This window comes from Notechis scutatus, chromosome 2 (genome assembly GCF_049901735.1).
Source record: "Notechis scutatus isolate UNSWTSFEM ecotype Mainland chromosome 2, rNotScu1.2, whole genome shotgun sequence".
NCBI lineage: Eukaryota > Metazoa > Chordata > Lepidosauria > Squamata > Elapidae > Notechis > Notechis scutatus.
This window is the reverse complement of record NC_142010.1, coordinates 109,043,715-109,070,714: the sequence shown is the minus strand read 5'-3', so window position 1 is coordinate 109,070,714 and position 27,000 is coordinate 109,043,715. Positions and strand designations below refer to the sequence as shown.

At 39.5% G+C, this 27,000-nt stretch overlaps 1 protein-coding gene across 2 annotated transcripts in view; it reads left to right on the top strand.

Annotated features, from left to right (window-relative positions):
* The window catches only part of MGAT5B (alpha-1,6-mannosylglycoprotein 6-beta-N-acetylglucosaminyltransferase B), a 256,643-nt gene that overhangs the window by 148,686 nt on the left and 80,957 nt on the right, over positions 1–27,000 (top strand). For both annotated transcript variants that reach the window (XM_026667540.2, XM_087955715.1), the window contains exons 6-8: positions 78–248; positions 2,078–2,242; positions 2,415–2,584. In XM_026667540.2, the coding sequence (XP_026523325.2) occupies positions 78–248; positions 2,078–2,242; positions 2,415–2,584 (506 nt within the window). The remainder of the gene's footprint in view (positions 1–77; positions 249–2,077; positions 2,243–2,414; positions 2,585–27,000) is intronic.

Sequence of the window (27,000 nt, the reverse complement as noted above, 5' to 3'; positions counted from 1 at the left end):
CTCCCTCTCCTTCACAAGAACTTGTAGCATATCTTTCTTTGTATTATCATTAAATATCACAATATGTCGCCTGGCAGTGGATGAGGGCTCGATGGACGTCAGACCCTTGCTATGCATTCTTTGGTGTGGATGGCACAGAATGCTCGTTCCTCATCTACCTCAGTGAAGTTGAGTGGTTCTGCCCAGTGCTGCCTTGGCGAAATCAGTCGGCAGCTGCCCCTTCTTCCAACTCATCACCCAGGATACAGGTAAGGCTTGCTGCTTTTGGATTGACTCGGGGCTGTGACCTATTTATCAAAGTGGCTTTCTTTTGAAACTTGACTATTTCTCATTTGATAGTAATGGGTATGGGCAACCATCCACAGAAAAGCATGTGTTCGAACATCTGTTTGCGGACAGACTGTAGTTTCTGAATGATTCCTATTTTAGGATGAGTATGAGAGGAGCAAGAAAAAAATTCTTTCTGGTCCATGACCATAATAAAGACTGATTGATTAGGAAAAGATTCTATACTATCTACAACTAAGAACGATCACACATCCCGCTCAATATCTATTCTCTATTCTCCATTATAAAGTAAAATCAGAGCACACAGTCCATTACATTACTATGGGATCAGGTGCAATAGGGAGAATTTTCCTCCCGATTATATTTTTTCCTGATTGTGATGACCCATGGCGTGGCACAAAAGCAACAAAGTCACAAAAGTAGGTAAAATTCCTTTAATACCTCCAACTTGGCCCCCAATGTCCATATCATTGGCTGGAGAAAAAACTCTTCCAAGAACAGTTTTTAAAGGGAAGAAATTCAGTCCAAACCCAAAGTACATATAAATTATAAATAAAAACCAACACTACAAACCACAATTAATGAAATAGGGCAAGATAAGGAATTGCAGACTTCCAAAGATAACAAAACACATACAGTTGGGAGAACACCAGAACCCAGATAAGACTTGACAAACAAAAATAATTCACGCTTTGCTTCCAGCAAGGTGCTGTGCGCAAACACCATTTTTAAATCCTGTTTTCCCAACTGCAGCTAATGAAGGGAATCAGGGTCCTTTTCTTCCCATAACCCACATAACCCACATTGCTCCCTTCTCCGTTCTTCCCTGCATGCCCTAGGATAAAGAAGGGGTGACCCTGGGTCTTCCTCTGAATGCCCAGCCGGGCTATGCCCTTCCCCAGTTTCTTCCACAGCCATCGGAGCTACACTCCAACTCCCTGTCAGCTGCTCAACCTCCCCTTCGGAATCAGATTCCAACAGGGGCATGACATTGATGTTGTAGTAGTGTTAACATAGGCAGAATGCCTGAATAAGGAGATGCTGCCTATAATTTCACTAAGTAGCAAGTGAGGGAATTAGTCCCTCTACACCTGCCTGAAAATCAGATGGCAAGAATGGGAAAGTTGAAACAGAAGGAATCTTTTCTTAGCTTTTCCTGATAACTTTCAGATAACAGTGGTTTGTCATGATCCCCATCTAGGATGATTTTAAATCTACCAGCCTAGCTTACACCCTTAGATTTTCCTGCCGGTCTTGGTTTTTATCTACCGAGCATAGAGTGGGTCACTCCATTGGGGTCATGAACGCAAGTGGTAAGTGCTCTTAAGGCAGTAGCAAAATGAAACCACTAAAGAACATCAAAGTAACTGTTATATGGTCTACAGAACTATAAAATAAAAGTTATGGTGAGAAAAAACCAACCCTAATAGCAAAACTTCCATCAAATATACTGTACAATTTTCAGTGGTTATAAGATGTGAGAAACCCAATCAGTATCCTAGAGAAGGACATGATTGCTGCAAATGTGAACCGGGACATTCCACATTACAACAACTAGTAGTTTGTAATTTTACCACTTCACTCTACCAATAGGCTGTACCGGATAATGAACTTTCAAAATAGTCCTCAGGATACTATCCTAAGCTCACCATATTGTCCTAAACCATTTCAGTAGTATCTTATCCAAAGAGGCCATGGAAAGAAGAGCATAGGCCCAAGTGATAGATTTTATGAAGATCACTGAGCCTTGCATGAGTAGAAAGTCTGTTGTTTGTTTCAACCCTTCTAGGCGGCTTTTCAGAGAGACATCTCCTATCTTCTGGAGTTAATTGGCAGCGGCAAGGAGTCCTTGATCTTCATGAAGAAACGGATCCGTCATTTGGCTGCACAATGGCTGAGGGCCTCTCACAAACTAGAACAGAAGCTGGAGGGCAAACACCGAGATCAGAAGCAGGTACACAATTAAATGAGTTGCTTGTTCATTGTGTATGGAGTTATAAGTGTAAGGCACAGAGGCATTCACTTGGGCGGTGTTTTTGTAATTTATTTCTTGCCTACCTAACAACCCTGTTTCTGATGTATCTATTCACACACACCCCTCTCTCTTTTTCCACTGGCTTTTATAGATTTTGATCCACATCGGCTTCTTGACAGAAGAATCAGGAGATGTTTTCAGCCCTCGTGTATTAAAAGGAGGTCCATTGGGGGAGATGGTCCAATGGGCAGATATATTAGCTGTTCTTTACATCCTGGGCCATAGTCTGAAGATCACAGTCTCTTTGAAAGAACTTCAGAGGTGGGTTTTCTTCCATAATTAAAGCATGGCATTTATGGCACAACAATCTTCTTAATGGCTTATTTTTAAAACATTGTCATCCTGTGGTAGAAGTCTGAAATTATCTTAAAACTGAAGAGCCCTTCTGTTCCATTATCTTAGACTCAATGCCTTGATTTAGATCAGGGGTGGGCTGCTGAGGGTTCGCAGGGAGAGTCCCTAGGAAGATTAGGTGCAGTTCGGAGAACCCCCAAATCCCACTCCTCGTTGGCTCCACCCACCCCACCCCGCCCCTCCCAGGAATCCCCACGTGGCCCATTTTGGATGCAGGTAAGTGCAGGGAGCGCACGGACGCTCAGGTAGGGTGAAAAAAGGGCCTGCTGGAAGGCTGGAAGCTGTTTCCAGCTTCCAGAGAGCCTCCGGAGCCCGGAAAGGCCATTTTTGCTCTCCCGGAGGCTCAAGGAAAGCCTCTGGAGCCCAGGGAGGGCAAAAGCGCCCCCCCACCACCACCATGGCTACGCCCACGCCAGCTAGGCCACACCCACCATGGCTACGCCCACCCAGCAACCGGGCAGAGAACCCTTTGCTAAAATTTTTGAAGCCTATCCCCTGATTTAGATTCCTCATACTATGGAAGTCACAGAAGAACTACAGGCAGTCCTCAACTTACGACTATCACTGAGCCCAAAATTGTTAAAGGGAGACATTTGTTAAGTGAGTTTTGCCACATTTTACAACCTTTCTTGCCACCGTTGTTAAGCGAATCACTGCAGTTGATAAATTAGCAGCCTGGTTGTGAAGTGAATCTGGCTTCCCCAATGACTTTATCAAAAGCTCACCAAAGTTGGTCACATGACCTTGGGAAATAGCAACAGTCATAAGTACGAACCAGTTGCCAAGGGCCTGAATTTTGATCACACGATCCCGGGGATGCTGCGAAGGTTGCAACTGTGGAAAATGGTCATAAGTCACTTTTTTTCAGTGCCGTTGCAACTTTGAATGGTTACTAAGTGAACTGTTGTAAGTCAAGGACTACCTGTATCAGTCCAGAACTCAGAGAAGTGTTATTTGATACAATAGCAGTATATTACAGAGGGGGGAAAAAATCACCCAGGTATTTTGCGCCTGGTAGCATCTGATGACTAACAGATATAATGATATTATCCATACACTCTCTCTCATATGCCTTGTCCTTCCTCTTCTGTAAAGACAGAAAATTATTTAATGTAGGAAAACTGACAAAACAGTGTTCACATGTTTATGTGATCAGCAACAACAAAAGCGCCCCGTGATAGATACAAGTCTCCAAATAATGCTGCTTTTCCTCAGATAAAGCACAGTAACATTTGTAGCATCTCAAAGCATTACATACCGTAGATATCTTCGTATCGTCCGCCTTCTCGCCAAAGCCATCGCTAAGGTTAGGCAGCTTTAATTTCACGGGGGGGAAGGTGGGGGAGTGATTTTAATACCCTAAAATATTCCCTAAAGCAAATCTTTGCTGTGAAACAAATCCGTGCCTTTTCCATACACGTACTGTGTTAGCTGTTGCTCCTTCCCTTCACTGCTCTCCCACCTTTGTAGATAGGGGAGCAAATCCTCTCTCCTAGAATGAGCCCAGCTAATCAAAGGTTCCCGCGGTGCAAGGGATGATTTAACAACGCTGCATAACTGCTGAGGGTAAACAGAGCTGGCTTAGCAAGGGAAAGCAAACATTTCCCGGGACACAAGCTTATTTAGGGGGATGCTTTTTTAAACAGGCGAGCTGCCCACCCACCCCTCCTTGACGCAGCAGCAGATTCTTTTTAATGCTGAACATTTGTTAAAAACCGTCTCTCCCCCCCCCCAGACTAAATTAAGCAAAGAAATGTAATCTTCTTAAATAATGCAGGATTTCTCTGATGCGGGGTGAGAAAAGGAAGAAGAGCAAACGGGATCAGAGCAAGGTTGGGTTGACTAGTATTGAACAATTGCTGATTCAGTCTGAATAGTCTGCTCCCTGATCATTCCTAGCTTCTTGCTATTTTACACCAAATAGATCAAGGTGCCAAAGTAAACGTTGCAGGAAATGAAATTCGGTATCACATAGAAGAAAGCTCCATAGGAAGATCCTCAGCCCTGCCTGTTAATCTTTGATATGACTTTCCTGTCTTCTTATATCGCTCTGCCCTCTGGTTTCCAGGTTCTGCCAGCAGATATGTACTAATCCTATGTCTCCAGTACATGGTAGTGATAGCCCAGTACAATGGGGAGCATCTTTCTCCTAGTACACCAGAAAGATACCTTAGTGTCAGTAGTGATTCATTTTTTTTTTACTACCGATTCTGTGGGTGTGGCTTGGTGGGCATGGCAGGGGAAGGATACTTCAAAATCTCCATTCCCTCTCCACTCCTGGGGGAAGGTTACTGCAAAATCTCCATTCCCTCCCCACCCCACTAACCAGCTTTCCAGCTCTGTTCTCCAAGAGCAGGACAACCAAAGACGACCCAGGTGATAAGCTGGGACTCGGGAGGCAGAGAATAGATGGGGGCATGGCCAGTCAGAGGTGGCATTTGCCAGTTCTCTGAACTACTCAAAATTTCCACTACGGTTCTCCAGAACTGGTCAGAACCTGCTGAATACCACCTCTGCTTAGTGTCTGTTAGCTATTGGGAACTGAGCCAAGTCTCTGGCCTCTGATTAGCTTGGAGACCAAGTGGGTTCTGGGGAAAAGGGTGGTTTGAAAGATCTGAGCTTTCCTGATGCCAAGAGAAGAATGGCCCCGCAAAAGAAGGTGTAGGGGGCAGTGGAGAGGCGACATTCCTGCACCAGTCTAAAATGGATAGGGAAAGTTGGACCAGTCTCAACGTTTAGGGATCACCTGACTCTGCCAAAAAAAAAAAAAAAAGTAGTCCAATGCTGCATTAATAGAAGGATAGAGTCAAGATCATGTGAACTGTTAATAGCAATTTTAATGCCTTAGTAAGACCATTCTTGGACTTATTGCATCCAGTTCTGGTTGCCATGAAATAAATAAATAAAATGTTGAGACTCTAGAAAGAGTGCAAAGAAGAGCAACAAAGATGATTAGAGGACTGGAGGCTAAAACATGTGAAGAATGGCTGCAGGAACTGGGTATGTCCAATTTAATGAAATCATGCTATGGTAACATAATAGTAGTTTTCCAGTATCTCAGAGGTTGCCATGAAGAAGGGGGAGTAAAGCTATTCTCCAAAGCACCTGAAGGCAGGACAAGAAGCAATGGGTGAAAACTAATCAAAGAAAGAACCAATCTGGAACTAAGGAGGAATTTCCTGACAATTAGAACAATTAATACGTGGAACGACTTGTCTCCACAGGTTGTGGGCACTCCAACACTGGAGGTTTTTAAGAAGAGTTTGGGTAACCATTTGTCTGAAATGGTATAGGACTTCCTACCTGAGGAATGGGTTGAACTAGAAGACCTTCCAGTTCTGTTATTCTGTATCAATGAATGGATGGTCACTAAAGCCTGTCAGATTGGATCCTTGGCAAAATTGTATGAGGATAAGAGGGGGAACTCTGGCTTTAAAACCAGAACATTCAAGGACATGTAGGAGATTTTGAGATTCACCATGACTTGGCGAACCATGACTTGGAGGCTGGTGTGATGGACACTTAGACCTCTTCCTGAATCCCATCCAGTTTGTATGTAACCAGCAGAGGACCTTCTTCTTCCAGCAGCCATTGTCCCACTAGAAGTAAAAATGCTCTTCGTGTCTTATCCCTACCAGGACTGTCACACATGGCTTCCTATAAGCAGAGCCACTCAAAAGTTGAATTTCTTTTGCTCTTCTCCTCATTTATTTTAGCACACTTTGGTTCTGCGGTGGCAAAAATCATGGGAAGGTTGTTGTTTTTTAAGTAAAATTTAAAGGTCAGGAAAGCTATTCTATTTAATGAAATCTGTGGTAATCTATTAAAAACAAACAGACAACTCACACTTACCCATTGTTTTTATTAGCACCTTGTGGAATTTTCCTTTCATATCTTTTTTTTTGGAGACGAGACTGCATTTTCCATGCAAAATAGTCAGGCAGAAATGGCCTAGTGCTATAGTTATTAGGACATCAAGAGGAAAAATAACTCAGACACTCCATGCACACTTAAGAGTGTGAAGTTGTTAATTAGCACTGGGTGATAGTGTGAATGAGACAGGAGCAAGGACTGGGGCAGCCTGGGGAAGGGATGTTTCAGTTGTTGTTACCTTTGCTCCATGATTACGGTGATGAGATGTTATCGTGTCCTGTATATAGATCACTTTTGTTTGTTTGTTCAATTTATATCACTGCCCATCTGACATATGGGATTCTGGGTGGCTTACAGAATTAAAAACACAAAAAACAGTGGGAAAATATAATCTAAATCACAACAGCATAAGAGTATTAAAAGAGCAAAAGCTATTTAAAAAGTAAAAAAAAGTGTGATTTGTAGGAAAGCATAATTAATCTCTCTAACAGCATAGCCGTTAGACAGGCTTCATTCCACCATTCCCAGATCCCCTGGTCAGATGGCAAAAGCCATTGTCTTCAGGTCCTGCTGGATTGCCAGTTGGGTTGGGACCAGTCTGACTTCAAGGCAAATGATGTTTCAAGGGGTGGGGGATGTATCAAAAAGGCTGTCCTCCTGGCCCCCCATCAGAGGACATTCCTTAGTGAATGGGACCCATACCATTTTACTTATGTATTCATATTTCACCTTAATTATTATTTCTTTAATAATCAAGTTAAGGTTGAAAACACATCCAATGCTCCTTCTTACTCCTATTCTACAACACTGTCGGCGGTGAAAGAGTGACTGGCTCAAAGTCAACCCCACTTGGCTTTTTATGGCTAAGGCAGGACTAGAACTCATGGTCTCCCAGTTTCCAGCCTGACGTCTTAACCACTAGAGCTAGACCAAACTAGCTACCATTCTGCCAAATCTGACTGGAAGGATTGAAGTGACTGGGAAAAGATGTATTGGCTAATTGCTCTACATTTTCCAACCTATACTTTGCTAGTGAATCTTGTTTGGCATAGTAAAGCCTATCCCTATCCCCTTATCATTGTGAATGGAAAGATGTTCATAAAGCTGTCTTCTTCTATTGTATAAAGGTGAAGATATCTTGGAGCCAAGCATCTCACCTAGAGACTAGGTAGATGTCCCCCTATTATTTTTTGGGGCAGTAAAAGAGAAACGTTTTGCTATCATTTTGTTCTGGGGTTTCTGTTACAAATTCAAATTTATCCACTTTGCATATCCAAATTCAGAATCACAGATCCTTCTCTGCTTCATTAGCATTAATCATTACACGCTGTGTTCTGCCTACATTATCAAGATGTGCATGTACATGGATAAAACACAGTACAGGGAACCTGTAATGAAACAATTGCAATTGTAATTCAAGGGACTTGAAAAATCAACAGGTGTCAGAATAAAAATGTTTGCTTAAATATAAACTGAAAGCTCATAGAAAGATTGTGTTTATTCATCATGCTAAACCAACATTACAAACCATAGTCAAATGAAATTGTGACTTAGCATGTTGCATCAACCAAGCTATAAAGAGTTTTGTGTCAGCTTCACACAGCCATTTAGTTAGGTTTAGTGTTTGAGTAATGCATTGTAGAATTATGCAATTGTTATCTCTGATAACAAATGTGGAAAATCAGAATAAAACACTGAAAAAAAATATTCTGATCCCTGGGGCTAATTGTAACCTCTTTTGGGAGATTCTCACAGCCTCGTAATATGGCACATCTTGAAATAGCAAACAAAAATTATCTTGAGGCAATCCATATCAATGAAAATTGCTTTTGTATTGCTTTAGTTCATTAGGTGATATATTAGGGACTGACGATTGAATTTTTCTTGTGTGCATCTCTTTCTTGTTTCTTCGTGCATCGATCGTGTTTCTGCATCAGCCAATTTTTAAATCCATCAATTATTTGCTTTTTATTTATGGCTCAGATACACACACAGATGCTGTATTGTTTTATCTTAAAATATACATTTCCATAAATGCATTTTAAAACATGGCATTTAAAACTGCAGTTTGACTTCTTGTTTTGTTTTGTTTTTAGCCAAGAAATATAGTCTGACATTTGGTGAGGCACAAAATTACTTAGTCCAGAAGACACAGGCAGTTAGCCTCAGATTTTATAAAGATTAAATTATTCAGACATTCATACTACAAGCACGTTCATCCTTATGTATTATGTGCATAGGCACAACACCCATGCACACAAGTAACAAAAGCAGGAAGATTTGATTAACAGAAAGCTATAGTTAAGATTATACTCTCTAAATTTGGAGTTACTATAGATTTTCCAATTTAGAATGAAATAAAATAAAGAACAGAGCAGAACAAATAAGAGGTTGCATCATTAAAAGTGATGTGTTTCCATGTATCCTCACTGCCCTGAGCTCTGTGAATAAAGAATAGAATGCAAATATAGCTCTTTTTTGTCCAAATAGGTTATAATAGGCCTCAATAACTGCCACTGGATGGGAAATTCAGATAACAAATTGGATGTGTGTGTATTAATCCAGGTAACAAAGGTTAGAGATTACTAATTCTTTTGTGTCTCCTAATGAAATTAATTCACAGAACTAATCTATCCAGAGCCTGTTTCTCACATAGGACAAAATGGTGTCTCTGGAAAGTCCACAAGGTTGATATGAAGGCAAAACTGGCATTAAGGAGGCAAATCATTTTGATCTGGGAAAAGTTTCTAGAACCCATCTGGTTTGTAAAGTGCTTTTAGGTAGAATCCTGAAAGGATACTCTGGATCAAGTAGGAGGGCATGAAGAGAGTGGATGAAAACCTATCCGCAATACTATAAATTATTCCATCTTTTCCCACAAAGAGATATCTGTTCTCTACAGCTGCTGCAAGGCATGGCTGTATTAAACAGGTGGTGGTCCCAAAGATGCTTTTTCAGGAGGCAACTGGACTTTCTCATTTTTTTTTCTTTGAAGACATTTCGCTTTTCATCCAAGAAGCTTTTTCAGTTCTGACCGGATGGTGGAGAATGGAAGGATTGGATGAGAATGGAAGCTTCTTGGATGAGAAGCTAAATATCTTCAAAGAAAAAACAAGAAAGTCCAGTTGCCTCCTGAAAAAAGGATGTTTGGGACCACCATGACCTGGATGACTGGGAATCTCTACAGACTTTTGAACAGCTGGTACCTTTACATTCCTGCACATGCTGAAGTACCTTTTGGGACATGAACCAGGGGTGGGATTCTACCGGTTCTGTCCACCTCTGTAGAACTGGTAGTTCTGAAGAGCAACAGACAGAGAGCATACATAGGATTAGTTCTATGTCTGCTGATCTTTTGGCCCGCCTGCCCGGGCTCTTACCTGACCTTTATTTCCTGCTTTTTCAACCACGACACAGCTGCGGTTGAAAAAGCAGGAAAAAAGGGCTTTTCCAACCGCTGCGCACTTTCATGCAGCACTGCTCAGCTGTCTGGGCAGCTCAGCAAGTCATAAATTGCACTTGCGTGACGCAGAACAACAGAACCGGTAGTTATACCGGTCGGATCCCATCCCTGACATGAACCCTATTTATTGTGCAGTCCTAACAATTACTAATTGTAATTGTAACTCTGTGTGTGTGTGTGTCTCACAATTAATAATTGTTAGGACTGCACAATGAATAGGGTTCATTTCCCAAAAGGTGCTCCATATGTATGTATGTATGTATGTATGTATGTATGTATGTATGTATGTATGTATGTATGTATGTATGTATGTATGTATGTATGTATGTATGTCTTGGACCATATATGGCTGGTCCAAGACACCCAGATTTCCTGGCTGAAAATCCCCAGTATTCAGTTCTATATACCACAATACTGGCTTTCAATGTAAATAAGCCTATGGTAATTCAAGAAAAAAAAAGATGAAAGAGAAAGAGTAGAACGTAATACTTCCTATCCTTATAATGCTTCTCAATGAATTAATGACTCCCAACAGGCACAGATCAAGGGAAGTGTGTTTGCCAGGAAAAGATAAAACCTCAAGATATATCGACGGTATAATTATACCTGTTTACTTTTAATAGAGATGTTATCAAGGGAGCAAACTTCTTGTTCTACTGCCTGATTTTAGCCACTGAAAATTTATACCACTTTATGAACAGCTAATTCTCAGGACAAATTTCCTGCTAACTGTACTTTCTTCCAGTCTACTGCTTCTGTAGAGACAGATCCATTTGCATTGCATCCTGATAATAATAGAATGGATCAATTTTTAGCAGATGAGTGCCAGCAAATCTATTGAGGAAAAAAAGAAATAGGTATGCCCAGGCAGGGAAAAGAGAAGGTAACACAGGCTGCATTGAGAACATGTGGTATGGATATCTTTTGGGAGAACAATATCAGAGAGATGGGCCATTGGCTATATATAAATACAGGTAGTCCTTGACTTGCTATCACAATGGAGCCTAAATTTTCTGTTGTTAAGCGAAGCATTTGTTAATTTTGCCCTATTTTGCAACCTTTCTTGCTACCGTTGTTAAGCGAATCACTGCAGTTGATAAGTTATTAATCTGTTAAGTGAATCTGGCTTCCCCGTTGATTTTGTCAGAAGGTCACAAAAGTTGTTCACATGACCTCGGGACGCAGCAACAGTCATAAACATGAACCAGTTGCCAAGCATCTGAATTTTGATCACGTGATTATGGGGATGCTGCAAAGGTCATTGTTCTGCTTATTATGTGAAAGATAATAAACTCTCATCCCCATGATGATTGAAGCGACTGCATGGTAAAGGATTCAGGCAAGAGTGAGGGAGCCTCCCCCAACCCAACAAGGGTCAATTTAGTGACCAATCAGGATTACAGATGTGACCACATGACATGAACTACATTTCCTAGGATACCTTAACTACATTTACCATGATGCATTCCCTTGAGGGGACAGCTCTTATTTCTAACTAACTATCCCAAATCCCATTAACTCTAAACAGCACAGTCATAACTGCGAAAAACATTCACAAGTCACTTTTTTCAATGCTGTTGTAACTTTCAACAGTCACTAAATGAACTGTTGTAAGTCAAGGACTACCTGTATGTAATGGAGTAACTTTTAGGATAAGCCCACAGTTGATTTTTACCAAACCTATGAACTACAACATAATGAACACTGATCCCCTTCTTGTAACCATGAGATGGATGATTAGCCCTGTGGCCCATCGTTTCACACGATGCTACTGTGAATCTCCCTGTACTTTGCATCTGGACTTTCTCTCTTTCCCCTTAGCACAAGGTAGAAAACAAGCATGTGTTATACATTACCTGGAATACTATAGCCAGAAAGAATATAAGTACACGGAAAGTAGTTTGCGGCTAATATACTGGGATTAGTCAAACTAGCATAATTTCAAGAATTAATCCATGTCATAAAATTGTCTGCAAATTCTATTTATTTAAGGGGAAAAAAATAAGCAGCAGCAATTGCATAACTTCCCCTATGGCATTTAAAATATACATCTTTTATAGGCAATCTCCCTTAATATGGGCAGTCCTCAACTCACAATAGTTCATTTAGTGTCCATTCAAAGTTAAAACAGACTGTTTTTCACACCACCCCCATGGAAGGGGTGGGATTCTACCAGTTCAGGCGAACCGGTAGTTCTGGTGATCATTTGGCCCCACCAACCCACCCCTGCTCTTTCCTGTGCTTTACTTCCTTGTTTTGGGGCACAGCTGATTTGCGTGGCAGAGCGGTTTTGCTGCACCTCAGCTGTTTTACTCATCGGGGCTGCAATAGAAGGTAAGTATTATAGCTGAAAATGAGCTTTTTTAAATGGTGTGCACGTGCACAAAGCATGCATTTGGCTCACACAAGCGCGAAATGCGCAATCACCGAACCAGTTGTTACACCGGCTGAATCGCACCACTGCCCCATGGTCATGTGATCAAAATTGGATGCTTTCCCACTGGTTCATCTTTATGACAGTTGCAGTGTCCCAAGGTCATGTGATCCCCTGTTGTCCCCTTCTGACAAGCGAAGTCAATTTAGAAGCCAGGTTCACTTAAAAACCATGTTATTAACTTAACCACTGCAGTGATTTGCTTAACAACCGTGACAAGTAAGATTGTAAAATGGGGCAAAACTCACTTAACAAATGTTTCACTTAGCAGCATCAATGTTGGGCTCAATTGTGCTTGTAAGTTGAGGACTACCTATGTATGTTATGCAGTTTCTTCAGGTGTACTTCACTTTTGTATTCAACTTCCTATGTTTACTATTAGATACAATTATAGCCTAATAAATATTTGGAGTTGAGGAATGTTGATTCCCTGCATTAAGTGTTCATTTGCCTTAGAACAGATTTTGATTTGGCAGGTCATGTTTTTGGCCTTATCCATAATGGATTTCTTTTATATTACTACTATAGCACCAACTGTAAATACTTAAACACAGTTCATAGCAGTAAGATTTGTTGATAAATAGTCTATTGGCCTTATTTTGCATCTCTGAATGATTTAAGAGCACAATGTTGGTCCTGTGACATAAAGAAATTGTTTGCTCTTTGCTGAATGACCCTTATTTGCTTTTTGTAAGTGATATGCTACCACTTGGATTATAAGAAAATATTGGCCTGTGAACTGCCCTCATACAATATGCAAAACTATGGCTTATTTTAAGCATGGTTTGTTTAATAAACTGCAGTGATTAACTTCACAGTAAACACTAATCCAGAGTCAAATAAATATATCTTAACATAGTGTGACTCTAGCCAGGGGAGTAATGATAAATGTTTATTAGGTGTGAGGAATTCTGATCATCTTCAGAAGGTACAAGTGAAGTTAGAATACATCTCCAGTGGTTTATAAGGTGGTCCCTTTGTGTTCAGGATTCTAATCTTCAATTTTAATTGCATGTATTATTTTACTGATAATGGTAACTGTAAAATTTAGATTGCTTAAATGGCCGCTTGGGTGTGGGGAATCCAGTGTATACATTTGCATGCAAAATTAGATGGGATATTCAGAAATCCATGTCTTCTGTCTTTCTTTCTTTAGTTAATAATCCATGAAGGAATTGCAAAAAAAGAAATTGCACACAATACAGCAATAGCAATAGCACCTAGACTTATATACCACTTCACAGTGCTTTACAGTCCTCTCTAAGTGGCTTACAGAGTCACCATATTGCCCCCAACCATCTGGGTCCTCATTTTACTGACCTCAGAAGAATAAAAGGCTAAGTCAATCTTGAGATGGTCAGGATCGAACTGATGGTAGTCAGCAGAATTCGCCTGCAATACTGCATTCTAACCATTGCAAGATCACAGCTTATATAGAAAAACTGATGTTCTGATCTGCATCCATAAAATTTATTGCCAAGAAAGATGGGTGTAGTTTGCCCATATTGGGCACAAAAAAATTGGTACAAGCAAATTGGTACAAGGAAAGACAAACATCACTTCTACTTCTGTCCCTAAATAAATGAGAAGCTATTTTTTCTGTTCTTCCACAAATATATTCCATGCTTATGGAGCAGAAGCAGAAGTGATGATCATAACCATCACAAAATACAGCCTGTTCAAAAGGACAGAAGTAATAGAAACTGAGGATGGCTTACATTCATACCAGCCATTTAATGGTTGCCATCCTACTCTAGGTCCCCAAGCCCACTAGCAGAACCATGTCTTCTAGGCCTTCCAAAAGAGTGTTATTTTTTAATTAAGTGTTAAGCCTAATTTCTGGAGTGATAATATTCTGGAGGAGGGGAGGAAGGAAGCCACCATGGAGAAGGCCCATCTTCTGGGTCCTGCCAGATGTATCTCTTTAGGGGATGGGGCCCGCAACATTCCTTTCCTCCCTGCTCTAGTGGGTTTGGTAGATGTGACCAGCAAGAGACGGTCTCTCAGATAACCTGGTCCCAAGCCATGAAGGGCTTTAAAGGTGACAATCAGTACCATCAATTGCACCCGGAAGCAAACCAGCAACCAATGCAGCTCCCACAAAAGAGGTGATACATGTGCACACTGAGGTCTACACAAAACCATGTGGGCTGCTGCATTTTGCACCAACTGGAGCTTCTGGATGCTCTTCAAGAGCAGCCCCATGTAAAGCACATTGCAATAGTCAAGGCTTCTTCGGCAACAGACCGAAATTGCAATAGTCCGCGGTTTTGATCTGTGCTTGCCGCTGGAGCACCCTGAGCCGCCTAGATTCGGGGCTGAAGCCATGCCATAGAGGTGGTGAAGAAGGGGGAGCCATCAGCGAGGTTGAGGAGAGCCGCATCTCTACTCCTCGGCTGGCCATTACTCCCTTTCCCAAAGGCGGTTGCAGCAGTGGTCAGAAATGGCCACCTCAAAGAAGAACCTGATGGACAAGATTGTGCAGGAGGAAGTTTAAAGGAGAAAGTTTGACTGACTGGGTTGAATGGAGAACATCTATTTAAGGTACCTGGAACCTGAATTTTAAAGACTAATACTATTCCTAAAAAAGATTTTAAGCTGTGAAAGTGAAAGGGATAGGAAACGGAATTGGCTTTTTTCCCTCTAACATCAACAGTTTTAACTGACTTGGAACATTAAGAAGAAGAGTTTCGAATAAGAAATGGATACTAATCCACTTTGACATTAATAGGCTATTTTTAGCTGAAAATAAAGTGTCAAAGGGATAAAGATTCTTGGATAATTTAAAAACTTTCTGTAAAAAAAGAAAGAAAGCAGCAGAGGGAAAAAGGAAAAAAGAGGGTAGAATCTGGAAAATGGAGGAGACCACCTGGAACTTAAAAAGAATTGATAGTGGAATTTTAACAAGGCTTGCAAAAGATACATTGTAGCTGAAACTTTGTTATAAGATAACAAGGCCCCTGAAAAGAGAAAGTGAGAAAAGAAGCAAGAAACAGCTTTGGATTATTGGATGATTCCTGGAACTTTGGATGGAGGATCCTTATGAAATAAAATAAAATCAATTGGGGGTTGTTTAAAATTTTTTACAATGGCATCACTCCTTGAAGAGTTAACAATGAGTCTTAAAGAACAAAAGAAGAAGCACAAGATGGAAGAGGATCTTTTGGCTTTGTATTTCAATTTTTAGAAATTGAGATCTTGAACTATGAAAAACAACAAGAAACGCTGGCAGAACAAGAAGGGTGGGACAATGAAGAAGCCATCTTCAATGACCAAGCAATTTTAAGTGGGGTAAAAAAGGGAAAGGAGGGAAAGGGAGTTAAAAACTTAAGCACTGAAGCAACAACCAAAAAAAAGAGTAATTTGAAAAGTAATCATAATATCAGGAAGAAGCAGAAGGGAGGATCACAGAAGAATCAGATAGAAAAGGGAATAAAAAGGGGAGGGAGAAGAAGAGAGGGAAGAGGGAAAGGAAAAGAAGCTACAAAAGACAAACAAGATATAGAGGTACAGGAAAAACATACAAGAATTAAAGGTATGAACCTATTTAAAAGACACAGAGACAATGGTTAAAATTTAACTTAAGGAGAGGATTCTGCAAGGGTGCATGGGGCAGCATTGTTATATTAGAAATAGTTAGAAAATATGTTAGATGATTAAAGCGATAGAAAAAATTTCTATTGATGTGTAGTGGAATATTTGTTTGTAAAGAGAATAAGGCTCAATGATTTGAAAAGAAAGTTTAAAAAAAACTGAAAAGAAACATGGAAGATTTTTATCAGTTGACAAGATGAAATTGAATAAGAATAATAACTTTATTGACTACTGTTAATAACTATTGTTTGGTAATAAGTAAAATATGAAATATAGATGATTAAAGTGAAAGACAACTGATATTACTAGGTAATGTTTGTTAAAAAAATAGAAATGTAAAAGATTGTTATTAATATTAATGGCAGAGCTGTACTTGAATAGAATAATTATTACATTTACTATTGTTATACACACACACACACACACACACACACACACACACACACATATATATATATATATATATATATATATTGTTTTCTTAAGTTTTCGCAGGTACTTACATGTATGGCCTTCAGCTTTGTTCGGTATTTTCCCACGTCATTATAGTTGTGCTTTTAAAGTTGTAGCAACGTTTCAGCAGAATCTCATCTGCCATCATCAGGCTTCTGTATTCTGTATATATATATTTCTTTTAAGAATTTAGTGTGTATTTTAAGGGAATGTACCAAGCAGAATTCAATTGAAAATAGGTATGTGTTATAAAATAGAGGTTAGAAAATGAATGTTATAATTGTAAAGATGTAACTTAAATTTTTGAATAAGATTTGAAAAAAGATACAAAGGTGTTACACTCCAGTCTAGTAATTACAGGGGAAAATTTGTTTTATGTGAAAAGATAATATGAAATCGTAAACAGGACAGATGAAAGTATAAAAACATTGATTAGAAAGATTTTTAAAATTAGAAAAAGATATGTAATTGAATTAAGAAAGGAATGAGATAGTTTAAAATGAGGCTATAGGAAATAAAGAAAGGGAAAAGCTATTGAAAAAATTGCAAAAATAGTTATAAGATATGGATTAGAATGTTTAAGATAAGTATGTATTAAGTTTATGTCTATATGGAGAAGGGATAACCTGGGGCCACGCTGTTCTCAAAAAACGATATTTTATTTGTATTTGTATGTTTTGTGAAAACTTAAATAAAACTTTTATTTAAAAAAAAGAGCAGCCCCAGGTAAAGCACATTGCAATAGTCAAGACAGGAAATGGCTAGGACATGAGTGTCCGTGAGTAGGGATTGTTGGTCCAGGACAAGATGTAACTGGCACACAATCCACAGTTGTACAAAGGCCCTTCTGGCCACGACCTCCACCAGGTTCACTTCCAGGAGAACCCCTGTGAGAGGGAAGTCATGGCATTGCTTAACTCACCATGGGCTGAGATATACAGCTGAGTATCATTGGCATATTGATGATATCTCAGTCTATGATGATGGATGATTTCATCAAATGGCTTCATGTAGATGTTGAATAGGAGCAGAGAGAGATTATCGATCCCTGTGGGACCCCACAAAGCAGTGGGTAAGGGCTGCATCTCTTGCCTCCTATTAACACTGACTGAGAAAGGCCCCAGAGGAAGGAAGTGACAGGATAGCACAGAGCCCACTCCCCACTCCCAATCCGCAAAGCTGCTCCAGAAGGATACTATGGTTGATGGTATAGAAAGTCACCGAGAGGTCAAGTCGAGCAAGGATAGATGCACTACCCGCATCCCATTCCTGCCAGAGATCATCAAAAAGCATGACCAATGTCATTTCTGTCCCATAGCCAGGCTTGAATCCTGAAGGGGTCTAGATAATTCATTTCATCCAGAAACCTCTGGAGTTACCACTCAATCACCTTTTCAACAACCTTCCCCAAAAAGGAAAGATTGGAGACAGGTCGAAAATTATCCAATAGGATAGAATCCAATGATGGTTTCTTGAGAAGAGGGCAGACCACAGCCTCCTTAAAGTGCTGGGGGTCTACTGCTCTTGTAGGGAAACATTAATGACTGCCAGACTCCTCCACCTGTCACCTCCTGGGAAGCTTTCACAAGCCAGGAGGGGCATGGATCTAAAAACAGGTGCTTGCACACATATTCCCTAAGATCCTGTCCACTTCCTCAGGAGCAATGTTACCTAGTTTGGCTAATGAAACATCTGCAAGAAAACAACCAAGCTCAGAGAGCACCTCATCACCAATCTCTACCCCACTGTAATTTTGGAATTTTGGAATAGTAGAGAAGTACCACATGACTGAAAGAGGGAAAACATGGATGGGAGGAAGATATGGGGAAGAACAAGCCAATCAGTTTGACATTCTAAGATTGATAATAAATTAATAAACATGGTCATAAAAATTATATTATTAGAAAGCAGCATGGATTTCTTAAGAACAAGGTTTGCTAAACTGAGTCTATTTCTGTTCTGTTCTGACTGGATATAAATTCTCTCTGTTGGAGAAATAATATTTCTTGACTTTAGCAAAGCATCTGTCAGCCCTTTCAGTTAGTCCAGACAAGAAGGCACAAACATTGAGTTCTATGTCGGTATCTGACAGAGTATCCCATGATATTTGAATTGGCAAACTAATTAAGTATGGACTTGATAGTGTGCTTATTAGGCAGATAGCCACTGGCTTGAAAACCATATCCAACAAGTACTGATTATCTTTATTCAATGAATTGGACTGAGATATCTACTGGGGTGCCATTGAACTTGTGTCTAGTATTCTTCAGTAATGAATTGGATGATGAGATATAATATTTTTTCAAATAAAGAGAGGGCAGGTAGCTAATGCTGAAAGAGACGAAAATGACCTTGTTAGGTTAGACAATTAGAGTGGAAATGACAGAAAGAGCTTTGATAGAGACTAATGGAAAGTTTTTCCAGGAGGGAAAAGTTCAAATACAAATGAATGTAATGGGGAACATATCGTTTGTACTGGTAAGATACACAGGAAAAGGTTTTTGAAAGGTTTTTGAAAGATCACAAACAATATGACAGCTGCCGAAAACCCAAATGCAATTTTATGTTGTATCAATGGAAATATAGTTTGTATATCATGGAAACTAAGAGTTCCATTGTATTATGCACTGTTAAGACTATTTTAAGGGTTGTGTCATGTTCTAGGTGCCACACTGTAAGCAATGTTAGAAGAAACACAAACAAGTTCAAGGAATAGCTATTGTGGAACTGCAAACTAAGTCTTAAGAATGACTGATGAACCCAGAAATGCTTTGCCTTGAGGGGAAAAATGACTGAGTGGGAAAATGAAAATACTTTTCTTGTACTTGAAGGAATGTCACACAGAAGAAGGTCAAGACTTGTTCTTTATCATCCCTGAGTGCAGCACACAGAATAATTGTCTTAAATTATAGGAAGACAAGTTCTTGTCCCTTTCCCTGCTAAATCTTCCTAATAGTAAGAGCCGTTTGTCACTGAAACCATTTATCGGGGCAGAAGGAGGAAGTTCCCATCACTGGATGTGTTCCAGCAGAAGCTAGGCAGCCTTCAGCTGGGAATGCTTTGAATTGGATTCATGCATTAACTGGTTGGGTCTGATGGCCTAAAATGGCCTGTTCCAATTCTAGGAACCCATAATACGTCTAATCTCATAACTTGACCAACTGGGAGACCATGAGTTCAAGTCCCACTTTAGCCATGAAAGCCAGAGTGGTGACTTTGGGACAGTCATTCTCTCTTAGCCCATCTTACCTCTTTCTCACACACACACACACACACACACACACACACACACACACACACACACACACACACACGTGTGTGTGTGTGTGTGTACATAAACGTCTATGCTACTTTTACTGTTGTAATGTTGGAAGTATGGACTGCTGTTCTCTGACAAATAGAGGAGCTGTCCAACAGCACTCGGTGCTCAATAGCTATCTTTTCCTCCCATGCAAACAGACCACTTAAAATAGAGCAGCTTTTTCTTTCATGCTTGAAATTGCTCTTAGGCCTGTGTGTGTTTTTAAATCACTTTAAAATGCCAAGCATATGGAAATATTTCTAATGTTAGAAATAAAGCAGGAGGTAACAGGTGGTTTTGGTTTTTTTTAATTTGCTCTTTCACCCTGAGGCCAGATGTGATATGACATGATAGCCATTCATGTGTCAACCCTTTTTAAAGATAAAGTGATGCATAAAAAGAGAAAAATGGTAGACCTCATTTCATCTCTACTGTTCCAAAATTCCCAGCTCTGATTTTGAAAGTACTTCTGGGGAGGTATGGCAAGGAAAGAGTGATAATTAAGCAACCTTTGCCTCTATGTCTTTTTACTGTTAAAACAAGAACTTCTCCACTTGGCACTCAGGGAAATCAGTCATCAACAGGCACACAGAGATAACTAACATTTACACATCATTCAAAAAAGACAATAAAAAAGTTAAAAAGGAAACCAGAATACTACCTTGCCAGCAATCAACACCCATATGAACAGTAATTAACACCAGGATTTACACTAAACAAATAATCTAGAAGTAAACAACACCCTAACCAACTCAGATAAACAATCAGGCAGTAAACAGTAGCCTAATCAAGGAACTACCAAGGAGAAAACCCCATCAACACCGAGAGGGCAAACTAATGGATATAAATAGGAGCAAACCCCACTGCCTTCTAGTCTTGGAGATGTTACTTAGTTGAGTAATAAAACATTTGCAATCAAACAACCAAGCTCAGAGAGTAGCAGTGGTTCCATAAACCTCTACAGTGTACATCTGAATGAGATAAAGATTTAGCATTATTTGTCCCAAGCAATACTACTGTTTTTTTTAGAATAGAATAGAGTAGAGTAGAGTAGAGTAGAGTAGAGTAGAGTAGAGTAGAATAGAATAGAATAGAATAGAATAGAATAGAATAGAATAGAATAGAATAGAATAGAATAGAATAGAATAGAATAGAATAGAATAGAATACTTTATTGGCCAAGTGTGATTGGACACACAAGGAATTTGTCTTGGTGTAAATACTCTCAGTATACATAAAGAAAAGGTACATTTGTTAAGAATGAAGAATCATAACATACAACACTTAATGATAGTCATAGGGCACAATCAACAATCAAATCATACTAGGAAACAGTCAAGTGGGAGGGGATGGGTGATAAGGAGTGGTGAGATTAACAGTAATAGTAGTGTACACTTTGTAAATAGTTGAATAGTGTTGAGGGAATTATTTGTTTTAGCAGAGTGATGATGGCATGGCAGGGGAAGGTGGGCATGGCAGGGGGAGGAAGGATACTGTAAAATCTCCAGTCAGAGGTGGTATTTGCTGGTTCTTTGAACTACTCAAAATTTCCGCTACCAGAACAGAACTGGTCAGAACCTGCTGAATTCTACCCCTGCTTCAGCTCTCTGTTATCTACAGTATCTTTTTTCCATAACTCTGTCTTTTTTTTTCCCATTCCTATCTTTTCATTCACATCTATGGCTTCCTTCGCTCACTCCCTGGTATGAACCAAAGACTTCAGGGTTAGATTAACCCAATATTCATAAATAAAAAACAGGGGATTCATGTAACTAGGATTGAGTCCTTTTGCCCCTCTCTTTTACAAAGTTTCCATTAAAGAATCAACAGCAGAGAAATTAGAATATTAGAAGGTCTTCTGTAAGAAAATGGAGACCGTCCTAGACATATTTTGTGCTAGATGTTTTAGCTCAGGGATCAATAATTTGGAAGCAAAGCTCGGTTTAATTTGAAAATAGGTCAATGGGCTGTAAAGTCCTCCTGCTGTAATCTGAATCTGCCATATAAGCTTCATAATGGTCTCCTGCCAAGGTAAATTACTTATAAGTGGAAATAGTGGAGGAAATGCTGGCTACATATCTATTCTGGGATGTGTGCAGATGTTCAAGACAGATGCCCCTTGACAGAACAGGTTGCTGAATAGGTGAACACAACATTGTTAAGCAGTTTAATTAAAGGGGAAACAAAACTATGCAAGCTATCGCTCATTTTACTTCTTATTCAGTTAATGCAACCCAGACTAATTTTGCAGAGTTTTTTCTGTTCATTAGCTTTGTTATTGCATGTTCCAGAGCCATCTTAATTAATGATACTCTTGTAAGAAGTTTGTAGCATCAGAGAATGAGGTTACATTGGAATCCAATCAGATTTGTACTAGCAAATTTTTCTTCCCCTCCTCTTTTAAGATTAAGTTTTCAGAAATGACTGGCCCTGGATGCAAAGTTCATTTTCTCCCCTAAACAAATCTGTTAAGCTCTTGGCAAAGAAAGCATTTGTGTTCAATTTTATTTGCATAATTTCAAGCACCATTAATAGTACATGGCATGAGGAAAAATTACCACGATTTCACTCCAGCCATGAGTGAAATTAGGTTTAGGAGAAAATTAGTTGACTGAACTGTCAGATGATAAAGCTTGAATAGAGAATGTTTAAAGCAGGAGAAACTGTGGAAGTAAAGCTTCAAGGTGTAGGCTGAATTGAGCATAATACTTAAGTTAGAATATATTAGAATATATGATGGATGAATGGAGACTGGTAGTGAATGCAGAGTTTTTGACTGAAGAAAACCTGGTTCACCAAATAATATGGTTCTATCGACATATGGTATGAAAATGTACTGATTCTGAATTAGCCAGCAAGTTGGCTTTTGCTTTGATGGGAAATGCAAATTGTAATGGTAGGCTGTAATTTGTAGCCACTGCAGAAAATGCCTGTCTTTTTTTCTTGAGTCATTCATATACAGAAATTAAGGTACAACAGGTTGCTATAAAATCTGCCAGCAGGCTAAACTTGGAAATTAAAAATAGAAAAGAAAATAGATTTCAGAAGGAAACTATATTTTTTTGAACAGGGTGTTTGTTCATCTAGCAAATATAGTTTGCAAAATGTTTTGCAAGCTTCATCTTAACATTTTTGTGACTCTTTTTAAAAATATGTCAGTTTTATAGATATACTAGTAGAGTCTAATAAAATGCTGACTTTTGCATATATATATATATATATGCACAAGTATATATATATGTGTGTGTGTGTGTGTGTGTGTGTGTATGTATGTATGTATTTATTTATTTTATTTATTTATTTATTTGATTTGCCAATTGTTTACAAGATAATAAGTATAAGTGTATACATAGTTGTGAATACATGAAATGGGTACATATAAGAAAAATAAAAGAAGAATAAGAGAAACAATAGGACAGGGACGGTAGGCACGTTGGTGCGCTTATGCAGGCCCCCTACAGACCTCTTAGGAAAGGGGTGAGGTCAATAGTAGACAGTCTAAGGTTAAAGTTTTTGGGGTTTGGGGAAGAAACTACAGAGTCGGGTAGAGTATTCCAGACATTGACCACTCTATTGCTGAAGTCGTATTTCCTGCAATCAAGTTTGGTGCGGTTAACTTTGAGTTTGTATCTATTGTGTGCTCTTGTGTTGTTATGGTTGAAGCTGAAGTATTCATTGACAGGTAGGACATTGCAATGTATGATTTTATATACCATGCTTAAATCAGACCGAAGACGGCGTAATTCAAGGTTTTCTAGTTCTAGAATTTCAAGTCTGGTGGCATAAGGTATTCTACAACGAGTAGAAGAGTGGAGAACTCTTCTTGTGAAATATTTCTGGACTTTCTCAATTGTGCTAATATCAGATACGTAATGTGGGTTCCAGACTGATGAACTGTATTCGAGTATTGGTCTAGCAAATGTTTTGTATGCTCTGGTTAGTAGTGTGATATTACCAGAGAAAAAGCTACGTAGGATTAGGTTAACAACTCTTAATGCCTTTTTGGCTATGTAGTTGCAGTGGGCTCTAGCACTTAGATCATTAGAGGTGAGTATTCCAAGGTCCTTTACAGAGCTTGGGTCATCAACAAGATCTTGACTATTCAGCTTGTATTTTATTTTCTGATTTTTTTTGACAATATGTAAGACAGAGCATTTATTTGTTGAGATTTGAAGTTGCCATTTGTTTGACCATTCTGATACATAGTCAAGATCTTTTTGTAGGGTAGCAGTATTGTCTGTGGTATTGAACAGCTTTACATCATCAGCGAAAAGAACGCAATTGCTCTTAATATGATCACAGAGGTCATTTATGTAGAGTATGAAGAGAGTTGGTCCTAGAACACTGCCTTGGGGGACACCACTATTGACAGGTACAGAATTTGATAGGACGCTCCCAATTTTGACCATTTGTTGTCTGTTTGCCAGGAATGCTTCTATCCAGTTATTCAGTTGTCCAGAGATACCATAGGATTTTATTTTTAGGAGTAGTTTGTCGTGTACCACTGAATCAAAGGCTTTACAGAAGTCTATGTAGATTGCGTCTATTGCTTTGCCCTGGTCGAGTTGTGTCGTCCATATGTTTTTGCAGTGTAAGAGTTGCAGATTACAGGATAGTTTTTTTCTGAAACCAAATTGTTTATTGGAGAGTAGGTTGTTTGTCTCTAAGTGGAGGATGATGGATTGGTTAATAATTGATTCCATGACTTTACAGGTGACGCAGCATAAGGAGATTGGTCTGTAATTTTCAACTAGGCTTGGGTCTCCCTTTTTGAAGACTGTGGCTTGTGACCATAGGTTAGGCAAGGAGCTGGTCCTGAAAGATTTTTCAAAGATTATGCTTAGAGGTTTGGCTATGGCAGTGGATAGCTTTTTTAAGAAGTAGGCACATATTCCATCCGGTCCAATAGATAGAGATGGTTTTAGATTGCGTAGTGCTTTTTCAACATTGTCTTCTGTAAAATCGATATGTATTAGATCATTGTTGTTATCTGTGGTACGGCTAGGAAATACTGGGCATGATCCATTGCTGTTTACAAATACTGAGCCGAAGAATGTGTTAAAGATGTTGGCTTTAATGGTGTCGTCGTTGCAGTCTTTACCATCAGGTCCTATCAAGGGTGGGATAGACCTTGAGTCTTTTAGTTTGTTGTTTACAAAATTGTAAAACGCACGGGAGGAATTGGTGCTTAGAAGGTTTTCCTCTTGTTTAATGTGATAATTGATGCATTTGGTCTTTATCTGGTGGCATAAATTTTTGTATCGGCTTTTGAAATTGGCAACGTGACCAGATTTGTTTTTCCGCCAGAGTGATCTCTTTTTGGATTGAAGTTTCCTTATTGTTATGGGTAATCTGCTTTTTTGTTTTGTTTTGGGAGTTGTTGTTGGTACATATAGTTTGATGACTCTTTTGACTTCAAGTAAAAATATCTTGTAATGGTCTTCAACAGTATTGCATCCAGTGAATAGAGATTGCCAATCAAGGGATGAGAGATCGTTATCTATAATATCATAGTTGCCTTTTTTGAAGTTACAATTGGGGATTACATCATTGTGGTGATTTTTGTGTGGGCGTATGTTGAGACAAAAGTCAATCATATTGTGGTCACTGCTGGAAAAGGGTTCTTTAGTTTGTATTCCGTAAATTAAATTCAAACTATTGCAGAAGATGAGATCGAGGCAGTTGTTTAGTCTAGTGTTGTTGGTTACTAGTTGTTCCAGTCCCAGATTTGTAATAGCATTGTAGAAGGTTGTGTGTATGATTTCAGTTGTACAATCATTTAGGGTCCAGTCAATATGATGTAGATTGAAATCGCCAAGAAAGATAAAAGGGTATGGGCAGGATGCAGCCCATGTTAGTAATGTATTTAGCTTGTTTACATGTTCAATGTCATAATCAGGTGCTCTGTAACATAGTAAGAATCGAATTGTGATATTTAAGGATAGTTCACAGATGATGGTCTCAGGAAGAGCAAGCTCCTGGGTAACTTGGATATTTTTTTAGATGTAAGGACTTTTTATAGAAGATAGCAACACCACCTCCTCTACGAATTTCACGATCTGATCGGTAAACATGATAGTCTCTTACTGTGGTAATGGAGTCAGGGAGAGGTGCATTGAGCCATGTTTCACAGACAAATATAATGTCGAATTTAGCCATATTTAGTAGGAGGAAAAATTCAGGTATTTTATTCACGAGGCTTCTTGCATTGAGTAGTTTGCATTTAAGGCCAGCAGTAGTTGGAATTGAGGTAGTTAGGGGCGTGCATGCCTAGTCTTGGGTGATGGTGGATCGGTTGAGGTAGGGTTGTGGTTGAGGGTTAAAGCTGAGTTGCGGGTTGTGTGGCTTACTTTTGATACAGTCAGCATGGTAGTCAATGTACAGGTCCTTCTCTCCATTGTCTAGACGTTTTTTGAGTTCGGTGCGGAGTACACGGGAGCGGGCACGTTGTATATATATATGTATATATATATGTGTGTGTTTTCTGAGGTTTTTGCAGGTATTTGTATGTGGATCTTTGGTTATTCGGGTTTTCTCCCACGTAAAATTGGAAGTATCTAGGCGACATTTCGATGAAGTCTCATTCATCATCTTCAGGCTTGGGTCTTCGGCTTTGTGCTTCTTGGAGTAATGTGAGCTTGCAGATGCTTCTTTGTTTTAACTGCTAGTGGGGGTGTGACTTGATTGGGTAGGGGCTTGGCTGTGTTCTGATTGGGTGGGGGTGTGTTCTCATTGGTTGGGGGTTTGGCTGTGTTCTGATTAGTTGGGGGGTTGGCTGTGTTCTGATTGGCTGGGGGTGTGTTCTGTTCAGGTGGGGGCTTGGTTGTACTCAAGTTAGTCTTAGTTGCTGGGGGATTTGAGCTGGTGAGCTGTGATCCTGTTGTTTGGCTTCATGTTCGTGGTCATTCCACATCTTCATGGTGGGTGTCTGTTCGCTATTTTGGGGTGTGTGCTGTTTAGGTGTGTTAGGAAATCTACAAAAAAACAGATGTACTAATCTACAAAAAAACAGATGGCACACTAGGACATACCATATACCAGAAGAAAACACACACCAACCACTACCTCAACACCCAATCCCACCACCACCCAGCACAGATAAACTCCTTGAGATAAAATACTAATCGCCAGAACCAAACGCCTGGCAGACAAGACACACATAAAGACTGAACTATGCACCCTAACTAAAGTACTGACAGCTAACGG